General features: G+C 26.1%; 3 protein-coding genes across 5 annotated transcripts in view; 2 read left to right on the top strand and 1 right to left on the bottom strand.

The window, feature by feature from the left end:
- Positions 1 to 4,887, bottom strand: part of LOC114126851 (lysine-specific histone demethylase 1A) — a 378,425-nt gene extending 373,538 nt beyond the window's left edge. Inside the window, exons 1-13 of one of the 2 annotated variants that reach the window (XM_050199765.1) lie at positions 4,734 to 4,887; positions 4,335 to 4,582; positions 4,065 to 4,187; positions 3,858 to 4,002; positions 3,457 to 3,590; positions 3,210 to 3,371; positions 2,993 to 3,109; positions 2,741 to 2,932; positions 2,523 to 2,668; positions 1,895 to 1,985; positions 1,693 to 1,824; positions 1,498 to 1,571; positions 243 to 391 (exon numbers count right to left, since the gene is read on the bottom strand). In XM_050199765.1, the coding sequence (XP_050055722.1) occupies positions 243 to 391; positions 1,498 to 1,571; positions 1,693 to 1,824; positions 1,895 to 1,985; positions 2,523 to 2,668; positions 2,741 to 2,932; positions 2,993 to 3,109; positions 3,210 to 3,371; positions 3,457 to 3,590; positions 3,858 to 4,002; positions 4,065 to 4,100 (1,378 nt within the window). In that variant the 5' untranslated portion in view covers positions 4,101 to 4,187; positions 4,335 to 4,582; positions 4,734 to 4,887. The remainder of the gene's footprint in view (positions 1 to 242; positions 392 to 1,497; positions 1,572 to 1,692; positions 1,825 to 1,894; positions 1,986 to 2,522; positions 2,669 to 2,740; positions 2,933 to 2,992; positions 3,110 to 3,209; positions 3,372 to 3,456; positions 3,591 to 3,857; positions 4,003 to 4,064; positions 4,188 to 4,334; positions 4,583 to 4,733) is intronic. The other variant, XM_050199766.1, reaches the window with a different exon arrangement.
- Positions 4,888 to 6,455: 1,568 nt separating this feature from the next.
- LOC114126852 (DNA-directed RNA polymerase III subunit RPC7) lies at positions 6,456 to 7,872 on the top strand. The gene is made up of 2 exons (XM_050199769.1): positions 6,456 to 6,530; positions 6,682 to 7,872. Exon 2 carries the CDS (start codon positions 6,746 to 6,748, stop codon positions 7,514 to 7,516), a length of 771 nt encoding a protein of 256 aa, XP_050055726.1. The 5' UTR covers positions 6,456 to 6,530; positions 6,682 to 6,745; the 3' UTR covers positions 7,517 to 7,872.
- A 4,490-nt stretch (positions 7,873 to 12,362) lies between these two features.
- Positions 12,363 to 16,385, top strand: LOC114126854 (lysM and putative peptidoglycan-binding domain-containing protein 1). 2 transcript variants are annotated; one of them, XM_027990892.2, is made up of 4 exons: positions 12,363 to 12,603; positions 14,493 to 14,761; positions 14,862 to 15,121; positions 15,684 to 16,385. In XM_027990892.2, the coding sequence occupies exons 2-4, from the start codon at positions 14,603 to 14,605 to the stop codon at positions 15,853 to 15,855; spliced, it is 591 nt and encodes a 196-aa protein (XP_027846693.1). In that variant the 5' UTR covers positions 12,363 to 12,603; positions 14,493 to 14,602; the 3' UTR covers positions 15,856 to 16,385. The 2 variants fall into 2 exon arrangements, with proteins under 2 accessions (XP_027846693.1, XP_027846692.1); XM_027990891.2 differs by lacking the exon at positions 12,363 to 12,603 and adding an exon at positions 14,021 to 14,382.
- Positions 16,386 to 19,599: the final 3,214 nt, after the last annotated feature.

Here is a 19,599-nt window from a genome sequence, read left to right as displayed (position 1 = left end):
AATGTGCGACCATTAACAAGTTTATAAATAAAATAAACCATTATCTTTATATTAATTAAAATATATAAGTAATGTTTGTATAAGAATAAACATACAAATCATAAACTGTGTATACTACTTTTCTACTAAACTATTCTAACCTTAAATTTGACACATTTGTGAGGAGTTTCAAAAATATACACATACTTTAAAACTGTGTATAGATTAACTAAAATATTAAATGAAAATTAAATATCACTGACCTGTTAGATGATTTCCAGTAAATTCAAAGTCGTCGTCTTGATCCCAATGTTTTAATGATAGATTATTAAGTGGAGTAGCATTGGCAAACTCTAAATTTGCAAAATGCCAGTCCAAAATTTGACGATCTTTAGTTGATAGATATACATCACTAAAAATAAAACATGTCTTATATTATTTTATATGAAAATAATAAAGCAAAATATAAACTAATTAAATAAATTTAAAAAAATACTAATTTAAATATGAAAAAAGGATGTTTGACACTTTATCGAAATAATAATGAATATAACTATAGCTTTGTGATGAAACAATAACAAAAAGATACATTTTTTTGTTCAAGACTGTTGTTAAACTTTTAGTGTTGATTGATGAAACACCTGACATTAAATAGTAATGAGACAAATGTAGTGATCGACACATAAATAAAGAAACAGGTAAACTAGTTCATCAATTTTTATCCAAAATACTCTAATAAGCTAATTTTATGAAAACATTTAAACTATTTTACAATTTAGTAATATTTAATTTTAAAATATATTCAATGAAATTCTAATTTTGAATGCAATTATGAAGTTTTTAGGTGCAATCAGCAGAGCTATAAAAAGCCAAAACATAAATTTGTCTACTCCCTCCCAAAAAGAAGAGTTAAGTACTCAGAATTTCTAAAATATTTTACAAGATATTTTGGTGTAACTATTTTCCATGATGTAGTGTTATTAGTGTTGAGATATGACTGGAATAGTAGGAGAATAGTTATTTAATCTACAATGTTCTAAAGATTCGGGTGGTCTGTGTAATATGTAATAATTACTATCTGTCGAGTTATAAACAATTATATTTATAACACTTGTTAATAACAATTCATATTTTATTCATATTCATATTTACTACTCAGTAGTGACTACCCCAGTTTGCCCAGTTTATGTTTTTGAAAATGTTATAATTTTATTTTAATAATTATTATAGAACTTAAGAAAAATATAGCCAAGGAATTCAACCCTTTAAATAAGTTTATTAAGCTCTACATATAATCTTAATCAATTTTCAAAGCATCAAAGTTCAAGCACGTAAGTAATTGAGCTATTATACCTAGTTGTAACTTAAAACTTATAATTTATAAATTATATAAATTACACTATAATATGTATTAAAATAAATATTTAATACAATATTTTAAAGTAAACAAAACAAATTATACAAAATAAATTATAAAAAACAAATGTGAGCATTTATGAAAATTGAATATAAAAATACCTTGGTGGAGATGCTTCCATTTCCTTTAGTTTTTCTTCGATTTCCTTCTTTTCCTCTATTAATACATCCCATTGCTACAAAAATATATTATACATAAATGTAAATGTAACCACAAGAATGTCCATTATCTTACTTTATAGCAAATTATTTAATAATTTGGATTCTATCTTTTACCATAAAATGATTTAAACTTACTTTAACATTAAGAGCTATTTCTCTTGTAGCAGCAAGGTATGCAAAATGGGCAGTAGCATCAGAAGATTTTTCTTCGGCACTCTCTTTTTTTTGTGCAGATAAATCTTTTAAAGTTTCTTCCACTTGAAGTAACTAAATAAAATGATCCCAATTTTAGAGTATAAGTAAAAAAACATAACAATTATGTTATTATAAAATATACCTTATTATAATTGATTTTCAGTCGTTCTTGTAAAGCTACAACATTTTTCATATATTGAATCAACTTTTCTTTAACATGTTTCTCTTGTAATCTATCACATACGAAATGTAGAAAATTAATTTCAAACCATAATATTTCAATAAACATTTTAAATTTTAATTATAAAGGATTTCTCAAATAAAAATTATAGCAAAAGGTTTAAAAAATAAAATTACAAACTTAATTTTTAAACATAGTTAGGATTTAAAACATGTGTAATGACTAATGGTACATTATACTAAAAATAAACTATATATTATAATACCTATTATTAAATAGTATATTTTATAAAGATTAATATTTGTAGTTTCTGTACTTAAATAATACAATTTTTTTTTTTACTCTTTTTGTAGACTTAAAATTTTTAAGTTTTAACAATATAAAAGTAAAAATTTGTAAGAAAACTAATATTGACCAAATCAACAACGAAAAATATTTATTTATAATATATCTTACAATATATGAGAAATTTGTAAAAGAACATAATTTTTTCTAGAGTTGAAATAGGTACAATTAATATTATAGTTCATCTTTACTTTTAACAATAATGGAAAAAAATTCTTATGAAATAAAAAGAATACAAACTTACTTTATAACCCATTCTAGAGCATGACCTAATGAAACAGGTTTTCCATCACAGTAATTGAAATCCAATTGATGAGATAAATAACTAGTAGCTTCCAAAAGACGATTAAATTCTTTCTCAACCATTTCATCTTTTTCTTTAGGAACTTGCTATAAAAAACAAAAAGTATTGCATTAAAATGTGATTTATTTAATAATTAAATTGATGAACTTTTTACTTACAGTAGATACCAATGCATTTAGTTTTCCAGGTTCGTATAGTGGACATTTTTGACGTATACGATGAAGTTCCATGTTTATTTGTTTAGACAGCACTGTTACTGGATTTCCCCCAAGACCAGTAACTACCATTGCACCCAAATCAGCAACATAACTATTTTTACGAAAAGTAGCTATGCGTCCACCAACTCGATCCTAAATTAAGTTATCATTTAAACGAAAAATTAAAATTAAATGTATGTGTTATTATAGTACCCTTGCTTCTAACACTACAACTTCCATTCCAAATTGTTGCATTTGTTGAGCAGCAGCTAGTCCAGCAATACCAGCACCAATAACAATAGCTTTACCCACTTTTTTTACAGGTAGAGGCTATAAACATAAGTAATTTATTAAAATTTTTTTTTTTTATTAAATACTTTTTTAATATGCCATAACATCAAACCAATGTCATATTTTATCATATTCTTACTTTTAATCTCTTGAATACTCCAAAGTTTATGAATCCATGACGTTCCAAATATGCATAAATCCGTTGGATAAGAACTTTATCAGTATTAAAAGGTGGTTCAATTAATGGCAGTGCAGATTCAAGAAGTAATTGTTGTTTTGGATTATCTAACCATTGTTGTAACTAATAATAAAACAAAATAGTAAGTAAATTGTATTTGAATTCTTCTAGAATTAATAAAAATGTTTAAATAATAATAAGTATTTACCAATCGATTGCGAATATGTAAAAAAACTTTCTGAGTTTGTGTTGGACCATGAGCCACATCCGAAAAACAGTAAGCTTCATTTGAAGTCATTTTATCAAAAGGTAGACGACTGTGAAATGCTGCTCCTTCCAAACCTAATAAAATATAATATTTATTTTATATATAATATAATAAATTGTGTCTTAAATTTAAATTTCTTAATAATATATATTATGAAATATAAAACTTCAATCAATTTTTGCATTGGGACCGAATTTTAAAGTTATACCATTTTCAAGTTGGATAATAAATAAATATCATCTGAAGATAAAAATTTTGAATTCAAAATTCAAATATTTTAAAATTTATCATAAATCATTAAATAATATAACATTGTTTGATGATTAACAAATTGATTTTACCTGTTGGATCATCTTGTTCAGAGTCCAATTCAAAATCATTCTCCTCTTTCATTGGTGTAGTATTATCCTCAGATACATTATTGTCTGGAGCACTATCAGTCACATTGGGAGAGGCATCATCTTCATTAGGTACACCTGAATTCAACTAATAAACAAAGCTCAAGGTAATTAACAATGCTCTTAACAAAACCAAATATTTTAACTTACTCGAATTCGCTTACGACGATTAATCAATGCACTCATAATTATTACTTTAGAAATATATCTACTGAGTTCACTATTATATAATAATATGACTGAAGTGATTGAAGGTACAGTATATTATAAATTCTAGGCAAAAAAAGGAAAATAAAATAATTAGGTTGGTGTAAGTTTTAAAATAGTTACTAATTAAAATTACAGACATTATTTGTCAGTACTTTTTAATAAGTTTTTTGAGAAAAAAGTATACTTAAATATATACGAAAAAACACTCACCGAGAAGTATTTGATAAATTATCAACTTAAAGAACAATTTCCTTGAAGAATCTTTTAATAGAAATACAGTAAAACGATGAGTAAATTCAAATTTCAAATTCAATTGAAATGAAACAAAACGTTCAAAACATCTGCCGCAGATAATCAAAACCACAGCTGCAGAGATTGAGTTTGGCGCTCATTGTGATAATGATAACAAAATACCGGGAATTTTCAGAAGATCGAAATCCGTCTTGGTAACTTGATTTCTAAAATAATTAAAATAATTTTATAATAATCAAAAAAACTTCAAAAATTATTACTCGTGCTATTAATATTTCTAATAATTATTTCCCACAATATTACATTTCTTTTCCATAAACTCATTTAATCAATAAATAATTTTTCGTAATCTCAAACCTTTTGGCGGGTAACTTAAAAATGTTTACTTTTCATCAATTTTTTTGTTAGATCCGTCCATATAATTAAAATTATTAGAGATAATTCTCTAAGAATTTACACCAGATTTACACAAATTTACTTTTTATATAATTCAAACAAATTTAGAAATTATACTTTATAGTATCACAAAATTACATTAATACATCACGATATACATAGGTGATAAGTTTGATTATGTGATATCAGTCTTTAAAATTTTAATGATAACGCCTTGATAAATGTTAGGTTATTTTGTATATAACTATCAAAAACGTGTTTGAATGTCAATTTACAAGAAACTTCAAGCTGATAGTACACACTACGATTTTAACGTTATGCTGAATATGCCGTTATGGTAAGAAAGTATTTTATTAATTATTTTTCAATAACATTATTTTCTTAACATCGCAAGATTTAAATATCATTCAATAAATATCTATAAGCAGTAAGTAAATTAAAAATTATTTTTATTATTATTGATATTGTCTGATTGTGAAACTAGGTATATTATAAATTATTATAGTAATAATACTTAATAAGTATCTGGTATCTAATTTATTCTAATTAAATTTATAACTGTATTAATTGAAAATCATATTTACAGATAATCTTTTCAAATGTCCATTTATCACGACGAAGTTGAAATAGAAGATTTTGAATATGATGAAGACGATGAAATGTATTATTATCCATGTCCATGTGGAGATCGTTTTCAAATAACAAAAGTAAAAAAAAATTTTATAAATATTGCATATATATTTATATATTATTGAGTATTTTATATACAATATATAAGCTATACTAATAAGTCAATTCAATATTTTCCTTATTTTGTTATGCTTATTTGATCAAAATTTATAATATTAATTATTAACTACCATGTTGTTGGTTTGACTTATACATTGTTATTTTTCTATGATTTATAGAAAAGTTGTAAGAGTTTTACACCAATATGATTTCAGCACATTCTCTCACCATTTTATTTGATATTATTAGGGCAATAGAGCTGATCTGAACATATTAAGAACAGCCTTTAATGTACAATGTTGTCAAACTCTAAATAAACTACTTTACACAATTGATATTTTTAACCGGAAAAAAAAGTAAACTTAAAATTTGTTCATTCCTATAAATGTTTATAAACTATTTTTTTCTATTTTGAATCAACTATAGATTTATTAATATTTTTATATAATTAGGTATACAATAAATCATACTCTATTCAAATTAATAAAAGTAGTTGATTGACAACTTGTATGTAGGGATTACAACCAAATAGGCATATCCCATATACATAGTAACTCGGTTGGGATGATAAAGAGTTGTTTCCTGACTTAAAGTTCTTTTCATATTCTTGTAGGTGCTTCAACTATTTAATTTTTATTAATTAAATTATTGAAAATATTATTGATCCATCTAAAATTATTATTATTTATCTTTTTGTGTTAATATGTACAGTCGTTGCCAGATAAATTGAGGCAGCGGCAGCAGCGCTCTTCAGTAGGTGTATCTCAAACTAGTCGAGATGTGTAAAATCTATGTATAAATATATATATATAATACACAGTAGCATTGAAATACGGAGAACCCAAGCTGCCGCTATCTCAATTTATCTGGCAATGACTGTAATAATATATTTATATACATTTCTCAATGTCATTTTATATATTTTAAATTACTTAAAATTATTACTTTTTTTAGGAAGAATTGGAGTCTGGAGAAACTGATGCTACTTGCCCCAGTTGTTCTTTAGTTGTAAAAGTTATTTATGACCCTGTAAGTATATGTTTATGTTTTATAGAAGTTATCAAAACAATGTTAATCAATATTTCTTAGTTGTCTTAGTCGTATCATTTTCTAGCTATTGAAATCAAAGTTGAACTTAATTTCTACAACCTAATTTATTTATTGCTATTTTTTTTTTCAGGAAACTTTACCGCATAAACAAATTATATCAACTACAAATAAAAGCTTAGAAAAGTGTTAATTTAATGGCTGGTGCATCAAGGGGAAAGAGAGGAGGACGTGGAGGTGGTAATAATGTTGGTCGTCCCCATATATCCATTGGTCCTGACAAATTAGAAGTAGACGACCCACTTGATTTTAAAGCCCCAGAACTCTTTCCGCCTTTGAGAGCAACAGTTACTGAAATTGAAGAAGACAGTGAAGATGATGACCTGATATCTTTTGAAAAGAAGTTAGCCAAGCATTTTAATAATGCTGCATCATTTATTTCTAAAGAAGAGTTTACAACTCCTTGGTCTTACCTTAAATCTATAGAAAATCATAACTACTTTCCACCATCTTTGTTACCGAAAAAAAAAAAAAGTTCACAGGATGAAAAACCATTAACTGATAAACAATGGATGGAAAATTTAAAATCTGAGATTACTAATCATGATTATTTGTCTTTGCAAGAAATTGTTTCTGCTAAAAAAAATAAAATTGATGATTTCCTTTGTCCTGCTAACAAAAAGAAAGCAAAAACTGAAAATCCTACAACATCACTGTTAATTAATGAAAGTCTTGTCAAAGAACTTGATGAAGAAGATGATATTGATGTTGAAGACAATGAAGAGCCAAAAAAGAAAGAAGACGAAGATAAAGATGAGCAGCCTAAAGACATTGAGGAAGAATTTGAAAGTGATGTAGATGATGAATTAGATGATGGTACAGATTACAATAAAAATTATTTTGATAATGGCGAAGGATATCTAGATGATGATGATGATGGTCTGGACGATAATGATGCAATTTATTAATTATATTGTAAATAATATTTTCAATACAAGTTAATGCTTGAGTTATCTTTTTATTATAGTATTTAGTTACCGAATATAAAAACTATTTTTCTATTATATATTTGGTTGGCTATATTTTTCATCAAATCAGGCTGTGGATTAAATTGCTTATGTAATTTATCCAAAACTTAATTATGCTATAATAATTTTAATTTTTTTTTTCTTTAAATAACTCCATAGCCAATACTGATTTATATTTAAATTGATTTGATTTTAACAATAACATTGAAAAATCAGATCAACTATATGTTAATTATTTGATTGTATTAATAATTTTTATATTAATATTTTGTATGAATAAAAATCTTTAAATGATATTTCTCAAGTAATTTTTATTTATATTTTTTTCTACAGTTTGTGCTATCAACAAACATATTTATATATACGTTTTAGTTTTTACATTATCATTCCAGTCTGTGATTGATTTTAATATTATAATACTTTTTACAAAGCTATGTTATGGGGGGAGGCAAAGGGGCATTTGCCCCTGGGTGCCGTAGTTAAGTAAAAGTAAGGGAAGCCTTTATCTACTCTTAAAATGCTACCTGTGGTCCTGAAAACCAAATATGTCATAATTCTCTAAATAATATAACATGGACAGTGGACACCATGGTCATTGATTAAATATTTAATCAATGCCGTGATGAACAATTACAATTAAATCTATTATTTAACTTTTCTCATCAAAAATCCTTACAAAATTCAATACAATTGTATTGACTGTAGTCTGTACTGACCATAAAGTAATATTATGTGTCAATCTAACGGTTAGATTCTAATCATTATTGACTTGACTGACGACTATACCAGGCGCGAATCCAAGAGACCATGCCCCCCCCCCCCGTAGACTGGTGATTAGAAAAAAATTTCTATTTTCGTCAGCTGATGAAATGCATTGCTTTGCAGATAGCATTTTAACGAAATTTTTTCAAGATGTACCCTCCCCCCGTAAATATGTTCTGGATAGGTAAAGGAAGTTTTTTTGTTTTTGTTGAGAGCTACTTTAACAACTTTTTTTCTTATTGATATAAGTTTTGTTTTGTATAATATGTCGTTGTGTAAAAACGTTATCTTTACCAATAATTGTGTGATATTTTTTTTTCCTTTGCTTTATATTCGTAGGTATATAAAAATAATTATTATTCTTGAACTCGAGGTCACTTGCAAGACGTTTCCGATCGTAGCTACTCGCACGTGGACTTATTTTCCGCATTTGATAAAACATTTGTATATCTAACTAATAAATTACCACATAATATAAACTTTAAATATAAATTATTATGTATTTTTTGATATAAGCAATACAAAATGTATTTTATCGTCAGTCTTTCATAAATTAAAAAATTAAATTATAAATAAAAACCAAATTAATATAAATAGATATAATATTATGTTGTTTCAATATTCTGAAGCATTGCATTATCTTTTGAAACATCATCCTCAGACCTCAGTGCATGAATACATGATTGGTAGTATCTAATAGAATGTTGACCACAGATAAAAATGTTACATGAGTTGGTAATAACCCTAAGTAAGTTAAATTACCTATCTTAAGATTCATCAAATCTCGTTTGTAAAAGTCGAAACTACAAAAATCATTCAGGGTTTGACCCAAGGTCGTAGTACTGGGTGGAGGGTACCCTACCCCTCCCCCAAAATTATAATATTGTATTGTTATATTATTATAATTTTATTGCATAACATAACATATTTATACTCAACCTCCCTCCCACCAAATTATTTTTCAGGCTCCTGCCATGGTTTAAACAAACAGTTTTGTATATCTTAAACGTTTTACCGAAATTAATCGGTAAATATCCGAAGTTCTTACATTTACCGACTGCGGTCGATAAAACCTAGTATTTTCGAACTTTTACCGTAACATAAACACAAAAAAAAAAATCATCAATATAAAAACAATATATTCATCGCTCTGTTCTAAATTTAAAAGGTTGCCAGGCTATTAATTATTAAACATTGTTGTTATTTGTCATTTATCGAAAAAATATCACATGAGGATTTATATTTTTCTATATTTTAAAAACACCTATTCATTTTATATGAATAAATATTCTACTGAAATATAAAACAAATATTTTTTTTATAAAAGGTCAAGAGTAGGAATAGTGGGATCCATTTTCCATGAATTTGAATTTGGCCGCAACTCACCAACACCGGGTACCACGGTACTACCTACCCATAAAGTTAAGGGTGATTTTTATGTATCAAATACCAATATTAACATAATTAAACTAAGGCTAATTCCTAAAGGTTATTCAAAATATAACATTTATGAAGATGAATCATGTTTAATTAGTAGGTACCTATTATAAATGTATCTTGTTTATCACAAACTTCAACTTTTCGGAATAGAGTTACCTATTCTATAATTATATTTATGTTTTCTTTAGTAAATAATATATTTTGAACTGATTTTAAATAACAATTAACTGTAAAGATTTATTATTATTATTATCATAGGTAAATATAATTAATAAAGAATATACATGGGAACTATGATAGTAACCTATCATAATGTATGATAAATTTAAATTGTATCAATATGACAACATATTATGCAAAATGCAAATTAAAGATATAATGTAATAATGTATAAATATACCTATAATCAGTATAGCTATAGCATTAAGCTTACGTAATACTGTAATAGATTAAATTCATATTAGTTTAGTATGGTTACTATACTGAGTGCAATCAACTTTAACTTGTTTTAGTTTGTAGGTAGGTACATTATAGGTATAGGATCCTTATAATTTGGAATTTCGCTCTTCGCTGGCACTCTGAGGAGATCCATAATTTATTAAGCTTCTGTTTGAAAATATTATTTATTATTCTATTTTTTGATGGAATAAAATAATATTAATTATTATCATTATTATTATTAAAAAATGTGTATAAGAAATTAGTAAGTATAAATACTAAATAGGTAGGTAATATAAATATGACAAATATCCAAAAATGATTGGAATACCATCCAAGATTTTATTTTATATTATTAGGGTATAATATAATATATATTATTTATTCTATTATACACTATAAATTGACATAGGTATCTATTCTACAGGTTTGGTTTCAAAAGAAGATTTCCAAAACGAGTTTCTACGTTTGTTATTATATAATTATTCAACAAGTTCGATGCAAAAAAAAACATCATTGTCAACCGGTACCTTAGCTATATAGGTATACGTTTAGATACAAGCTATAACGTAGACTCCTCTTCCATAATTTAAACCGTTCAAAAAATTATTTTTATAAACATTATATAAGCAAAAGTAACTAAATTCACTGGATTTTTCAATAAGTTCTATACCATAAAAATACATAAGTAAACAAATTTAATTGGGCAACATATTAGGTATAGCACGAGGCGCCTATTATACCTATATAATATTAAAATACATTGAATATAGAGATATAAAGATAGATATTTTATAAGTCATTATAATATAATTAAGTATGATTAAATATATTATGATTAATTGATTAATATACATATCGCATAGGTACCTACGCTATATACAGAGTGATACTTGTAACTTTGAACGTTATTGAACACTAACTCAATACCATTTGAGTAGATACTTCTTATTGTCTCTAAACAGTTTATAATTTATTATATCTATTTCACATCTAAATTAAAAATGCTTGTAAATATTAATTCATTCAATATTTAGATATTATAATATAAATTATAAACAGGTGTTGAAATTTGAAATCTTTAGTATACTATAAGCAATACAAAAATTAATTTTATTTAAACCTCAGTTTAAAATCAAATAATAAATGTACCTATACATATAAGTAATATATTAAGTACTTATATAATATCAGACGCGGATCCAAGGGGCCATGGCCCCCCTCCCCGTAGACTGGTGAATTGAAAAAATGTCTATTTCCGTCAGCTGATAAAATGCATTATTGTTTTGTCGATAGCGTTTTTTGTGAAATTTTATTCAAAATGCCCCCTAACCCCCGGTAAATATGTTCTGAATCCACGCCTGTATAATATAGTTAAATATTATACTGTAGGTATGTTGTAATTTGAAAACCAAAAGTTAATTGTGATTTTCCAATTACAAACATTAGAGTGAAAAGAAGAGTTCAGTCAGTGCAGAGTAAGTAATAAATATTGTATAATACCTATTTAACATTTACACATAATACTATTTAACAGTAGTACTGACAGTACTGGGTGTACTCGTATTGTGTTTGTATATATACTACATAACATATTATATTATTATAATTTATAACATTAAAATTATAAGTAATAGAGGTAGTAGAACAGTAGGTATATCTACTACTATTAATATATCCTATGGATTATGGATATCAACGCTGCAGCCTGCAATATCTATTTCTAGAGAGCCTGTCAACCTATTTCTTTTCGGATTGTTTAAAACAAAAAAATTACAAATATTACAATAATATTACGCTTTTTATGTAATTCATTATGACTTTTTTATGAGTATGTTAAAAATACTACGAGTAACGACTATGGAAAAGCATATTATTTTTTGTAAATAAAAGATAAGTCAAACCTAAACGATGGATTTTCTATCAAGAAACCAACAAAAAAAAAAACCACGTAAATAAATATTTTATTACACATTTTATGAGATCTAATCCAATTGAAGCAGAACATAAGTATTATACATATTCGATAAGATATAAATGACAAATTCAAACTTTCTATACTTATATACGACACTACGAGTAATGGGTATATAATTTTAATCATTATGGTTTTCTTTACGTACGCAATCATATTACACAATTTATATAACAAGTATTTTAAAACTATGGTATAACTATGATAAAGTACCTACATCATTTTTTTTATCTTAAAAGAGTGGTATTAGTGATCTCTGATCACCAAATTACAACTATTTAGCAACAAATTAAAAATGCACAAATGGACACCTGATGAAATTAGTAAAGGACCAATCAACAAACGATAACTTCAAAGTTCAAATGGATTTGCCAAGAAAAAGTTAGCAGAAAAAAAAAACATGCAACTATAGGTAAATAGAAAAATATTATTATTATTATTATTATTATATTAATATTATAAGTCTATAAAATATAAATACATTGAAATTTTAAATCACGTGTATAATATTTTTGTAACTATCACAATAATTATTAATCTATCTTGTTTAATAATATATGTGGATCTATGTGAAATTGTGAAAATAGACAACAAGTTATTATTTACAAAAACAATTCCCAAACGCGCACATTAGGTCGTTGCATTTACGAATGTCGAATGATATATAAGCACTAAGCAAGGTACACGTACATTATCTAGGTACTATCTATTTTCTGTAGGTACCTAAGGAAGGGGGGTTGCATATCATTTTATTTTTATTTCGTAATAACATTATCAAATACAAAATGCATAAATAAAAATTATGGTATTTTTACTTCGATTTTTATATTAAAGTATTTTTTTTTTATTTATGTAACTAAATTATCAGATTACATAATTCTTAATTGTATGTGTTAAACAGTTAAGAATGACTGGATTTAGTTTGGAGGGGAGGGGTCGGGATATCTCTGTCACTTAAATCCTGGATTTGTTCATGTGATGTATATAGTTCATTACCCCAATAGATAGATAAGTCAGAAGTGGTTTTACTGAGCTGAGGGAAACCTGATGAATTGGTCATCTCCCTTGACATGTAAATGTCTAAAACTATACTTTGAAAAAAATACCCTATTACTGTTGCCTATTTTCTTATAGGTACCTATTACCGAATTGTAACTATCATCACGACATAATACATATTTATATTATAAAATAAATAAAAACAATTTTATAATTTTATATATTATTGAATATTAAGTACATACAATTACTTCTCATGTCCTGCCTGTAAAATAAAAATAAATAATGATAATATATTGTGTAACATCATATATTATGCAAAGTATTTTCGCCTTTATTCTCAAGACGGTACTTAGGAAACCAAAAAATCTATTTTATACAATGTTTTAAATATTGGAACCCAACACTGAATTATCAGCTATCATGAATCAACATTCCACATTTTCCACTGGTATGCTACGCGATAGTACCTATATAATAACTTAAATGCACCTATCTAATAATGTACTATAAGCAATTAAGTGTTAAGACCCTGTAAGTAGAATGTTTTATTCGTTTCTCAGTATTATTGCAATTACGTGCAAGTTAGTATTTTGTATTTACCATGGTCCATGTTTGACCGACGTCCAAGTGGTCCAACCGTAAGTTTATTACAATAAATTAATAACTAAGTACCTACAATTTGTACAATTTGTTTTATAGTTGAAGATGACACTGTGGCAGTAGTAGGGAGTGCACATTGCACTTTCTTTATTCTGATTGGATGAGATCGTAAGACTAAAGCGATTAAAATTTTATACCATTTAAATATTTAATCTATTCTGATTTATTATTTCTGTGATGTTACTTCAGAACTCTGTTGCATTGTGTCACATGTACCAGATTTTATTGAATATATAATATTGATAAGAACTTGTAATATTATGATAAGATAAAATACATTTTATAATTTTTGTTAATTTTTTCGTTCGTACTGACTGCCGAGACTGTCCAGTGTGTCGGGCCTTCGTTCAATAGTCATCTCGGAGCACAAAAATAAAAATCTTACGAATAGCAAAAATATTTTAGGTATTTGATGAGAGAAATTCTCATTAAAAAGTGAAGGCGTTTCGTTGACGCTGGCAACGAAACGTAACGAAACTTACGAAACCGCGCTGTGTGAAATTATTTAAATCGTGCTCACACTTTTCGAGTAATAATATTAATAATAATAATAATAATGATAATAATTTGTTTAACTTATAGATAATCCATACTCGACTCGACGTACAAAAGCATTATAACTGTTATGTTTGTTTATAGGAGCTGTGTACTTTGTACATTCATTATACGTGTGTACGTGAAAAACGATTTTGTCTTTTGAAATTTCATTATGCAACAGCAATCTTTTCGATGGGCATAACCAAATACCAATGGACGAAAGGGTAAGCATACGCGATAATACTAAGCCTCTGAGGAAATATGGTAGCATAAGTAACAATACCAACTTCATCCGAAACGAGCACTACATCAAACATGTCGTCACAGAGACAGATACATTGCAAGGGCTTGCTCTTAAATACAGCGTGACGGTATATATAATTATTATTTAGTATTTTTAATATTTTAATAAATCACCTTTAAAAGATACCTGCGTCTTTAATCGCTTAGTTTATAATAATATCCTTTTAGACCGAGCAAATACGAAATGCCAACCGACTCTTCACGAATGACAGTTTGTTCTTAAGGGAACATCTAAACATACCTACTTGCGATGGCAATGCGATTGGAACAAACAACTACCAAAATGACAAAGGGTCTTTGTCAAAACCATCTAACATATCACCGATTGAAGAGCACAACATTGATGACTGTAATAATTTTTTAAATAAAATAGATCACAAAATTGCCAGTGCAAGAGCTCAAGTTATAGATAGTCAAGACAGAAGTGTGTAAGTTATTTCTTAAAATGATCTAAATTTCTTTACAGATAATTAGAATTTGACCTACAGTTGTTAACAATTGCACACTCAACTTTATATATTTTATATAAAAAATAATTTGTGATAAAAAATATTTAAATTAATGGGATACATAGATGTACCTTAAGTAAATCTTTCACCTCAAATCTATTGCAAGTTTAACTGTGAAGTCACTTTTGTATTTTATTAGCCATTAAAGCTACCATTATTAAGATGAACTATCATATTTCTTTATCTAATTTTGTTTTATAAATTATATAAATTACTTGGGTACTTAATAATTTAATTACCAGAGAATAAAAATGAAACATAAAATAGTGCCATTTTTACAATAATTCTATTTTTTGATTTTAATTACTAGTAAATAATTCAGAATTAACAAATCATTTAATTATTTATGTTTAATATTTTAAGTTGTTAGTTCACTTGTCCATTCAACTACCATTACAATATACTCTCAAATTATGTAATTTATATTGATTTTGATATTATTGATAGAAATTAATAATATTATTATCCGTTGGTTATAAAGGTACTGTCCAGAAGAACAAGTGCTGTTTACACGTCAACGACTAACAAGTCGTAGAATACAGGGTCCTTCACTGAGTACAGATGAAATACCAATAATTGTGACCCAGAATAAAAAGTTAATGAATTCACGACAACGGCTTGAACAAGAGGAAGAAGAAATGTTTACACTGTGATAAATAGTAATATAATTTACCTAGCAAATATTATGTTTAACTATAATTATTTCATAGTAATTACCTTAAAATAAATTTGATTGAGATGTTGACTTATTAATATAATCTAACTGAACTGTAACTTGTTTTTATAAAACTATTGTAATTAACTTTCAATCTAAGTAAGGTTGTGGTTATGTTATTTTTTATGTTTAAAAGTACATTTATTTTTTGTCTTTATATGTCATGTAACCAATGCTGTGTTGTTTGGTTCCGTTTTAATGTTGTAATTAAAAATAATATTTGTGATCAATAAATTATGTTCTTTGTTAATTGTTGATATTTTATACTTATTTGTTTTGTTTTTTATTATTATTATTATTATTATATTAAATATTTTTAAAAATAATTAATTGTAGTTTTACAAGACACCAGATGTCGCAACTGTAATTTTCCTATTATAAATGTTCAGCATCATATTTCTCTCTAATATTTGTACAATGTATACTACATTTATCATATAATATAAATAAATTATTTATTTTATTTCATCCTATTAGTTTTTCAAATTAAACATTTACTTAACATTTATAACAATACAATTATTATATTTATATTGAACAAAACTATTTTATGCTTTTTTTATAATAAAAAGCAAATAATAATTATTTCCAAAAAATAAATATTGCTATGAGGTAATACATTAATTCACTAAAATAGCAATGTTATAAATATATAGTGTTTTTAAAGCATAAAGTATTGTTCTTAGAAAGTTATTTATTTTATTTCCAGCAAATAAGAATTTAATATTTAGTTTTATATTTTAGAAATAAATATTTATAAATTATTTATTATAGTTGTGAAATTTTAATTTCCGCTCATTTTATACTAATGGAATACTACTAACAATCACAACCACATAGTAGTCATTTGTTCAAGGCTAGGTATAGTCATAGATGTTCGAGTTGTTTTTATGTAGTATGTACTAATGTACTAACTACTGATACATACATGTAAACCTATTATGTTAAATTTAATAAATCCTTGCACTTAATGTACACAGTTTATCATTATTATTATTTTTTTTTTAATGAAATTGTCTTAAACTGTTACAATTAACATTAAGAAAGAGGTAGTTTTTTAAAAAACAGAAGTTAAATTTTTATTTATTGATTTGTTATTGACATATTGCAGTATTGTTTTTTTTTTTTAAGAATTATGTATATTATTAAAAGGATAAAAATATATTAATAGGATTAAGATAAAATACAGTATAGTTTAAACTATTCTGTGATAAAACTCTTGAGATATCACTATATTATTGTATTGTGTAATGTGTTAACTATACTGTCTATAGTCTATACGACTATACCTATTACCTACTGTATCAGCAGGCCCCACTACGCGACTTGTGGGCCGCATGCAGCCCTTTAACAGATTTAGTGCGGCCCGCACTATTAACAACACTACAATACCCTTTCCTAACTATAAATATAATATATATAATTTTTATATTTTTAATTACTATCCTTAATAATGTATGTGGCCCGCAAATAATTTTCAAAAATTACATTTGGTTCTTTCTTAAATTCTAGTGAACACCGCTGTATTATATATGATCATTGACCACTAATATTTTTAAAACATATAATTTCTATTTTTTAATGCCTATTATAAGTTATAGTAATATCGATTCTATGTAATACAAATTGCAAATGTATTCCTGTTGATTTTATTTTTATCCACTCTTTCAATTATAAAAATATGAGCTACCTACCTATTATCTTTTGTTATAATTCTTTTTTTTTGATAGAACGATTTCATTTTAGCCATTGTGGCAATGTAATTAATTATTATGTTAGCAATTAGTTATTTGGTTTTATGTGAGGATACCAGAAAACAACTGAATATGTCAATGTCAATACTACAAATTATGTAATAATAAATTCATATGTACTTAATTATAAAACGAACCATTATACACTACAGTCAACAAGTGTCGAGCATGAAGCAGACAAATATTTTGTTTTGAGATACAATTTAAGCCTTAGGTTTTTTTTTATCTTTTATTTGAACTAGAATAAAATAATTGTTATAGAATTATAATTATTTTTATAGTAAATATAAACAATAGGAATGTATAGACCAAGGGTGGCCAAACTTTTTTTAGTCACGATCTACTAAAAATATACTTTACCTTTGAAGATCGACTTCCATAAAAAATGTTTTTTATTATTGAATATAACCATAATTATAAGAAACATAATATAGGGCGCGTGGCCCTAAACATAAATTCTAACATGATCGACTTTGAAATTGTTCGCGATCGACTATTTGGCCGCCCCTGGTACTCTAGAAGTCTAGAATATAAATAGTGCACATTTTCGTTATGCTAACTGCTAAGTAGGTACATAAAAAAAATTTTAATTATCCATTACTCAATGCTTAAAAATCATTAGTCACATAAATCATAATACATAATATATACAGCTGAAATGTTTGCCATGTTTGGTACATTTACCTATACGAGTAATCGAGTAGATAGGTACCTAAAATAATACATGCCACATAAAAACGAATACAAATCTGAAATCAAAATTTGAAAGAATTATATTATTACTGTTGGAATTATATATAGTAAACATCTATAAATTATAATCAATATATTTTATAATTTTTAAATACCTACCAACATAAAACATTGTGACTACAATGTTTGAAAGTATAATATTTTATAATATTTATTTCAAAAATACAAGTGTAAAGTGTTATTTGTATCACTTTCGAATGTCTTATACTATCATAATTCATAACTATCCCATAGAATCTAAGTTTTTAACTGATATTATAATTAAACATTAGTACTAATAAAATAGTAAGATACTAATTACTAAGTATCTATCGATTTCCAAAATAAGTTACTACCAAATCAACTGGTACACTATAGTATAGTTACTATAGTTACCCATGTAAATATTGAAGAGCAGCGTTTTCCAAACTTTTTCTCTGTCAGATCCGGGGATCATAGTTTGGGAAACGCTGCTGTAGAGGAATAGGTAAATTAGGCAAAAGTATGACTGTATGAGTATATACTATATAGATCTATGGATGGTAGGAAAAAATTAATTCATAAGTCATAACATATACAAAGTGATTATAGATATATGTTTTATTTCAAATATTTCAAACTTTTTTCGGGACTCTTTTTTTGTTCCCCAGGTCAGTGGTTCCTGATTGAAGGGGAATTTAGAGCAGTCTCGGGGGGAATATGTATAGTTATGATGGAATTACGAAAATAATTATGTTATTTTGCAATGTTTAAAATTATAAAATTGAAATCACTATTAGTTTTCAGATTATCGCCCATCAATAACAATTATAATTATTATATTATAAGTTATAACGATTAGGTCGTTGGACCTTTTCGCAATCTTATATTAATAGATAAAAAGTTTGATTTGCACGACTCACGGCTATCTGTTAATACAGATGAGGCTATAGCTATAGCTATAGCTATAGCCATTAATACTATCTGGCTATCTCACGGCTGACTGTTTGCCTCCGATAAAGGATAGTAGAATACAGATATATCCATTATCCATGCGTTGAAAATGTTGAAATGTTATTTCTAGACGTGACTTTACGTTTACGGATTACATGTCATTCGAATCGCACTTTCAATATCATCGTTATGACGTTATCGTTATGTATAATATTATTTAATATTTAATACTAATATATTTTTGTTTATATATACAATAATTT

This window comes from Aphis gossypii, chromosome 2, assembly GCF_020184175.1.
Source record: "Aphis gossypii isolate Hap1 chromosome 2, ASM2018417v2, whole genome shotgun sequence".
Classification (NCBI taxonomy): Eukaryota; Metazoa; Arthropoda; class Insecta; order Hemiptera; family Aphididae; genus Aphis; species Aphis gossypii.
This window is presented reverse-complemented; position numbering and strand designations above follow the sequence as displayed.

Coding starts and splice junctions, on each gene's coding strand:
- LOC114126854 (XM_027990892.2), top strand. CDS start 14,603: ATGGACGAAAGGGTAAGCATACGCGATAATACTAAGCCTCTGAGGAAA. Junction 14,762..14,861: donor CTCTTAAATACAGCGTGACG/GTATATATAATT, acceptor ATATCCTTTTAG/ACCGAGCAAATACGAAATGC. Junction 15,122..15,683: donor GATAGTCAAGACAGAAGTGT/GTAAGTTATTTC, acceptor TTGGTTATAAAG/GTACTGTCCAGAAGAACAAG.
- LOC114126852 (XM_050199769.1), top strand. CDS start 6,746: ATGGCTGGTGCATCAAGGGGAAAGAGAGGAGGACGTGGAGGTGGTAAT.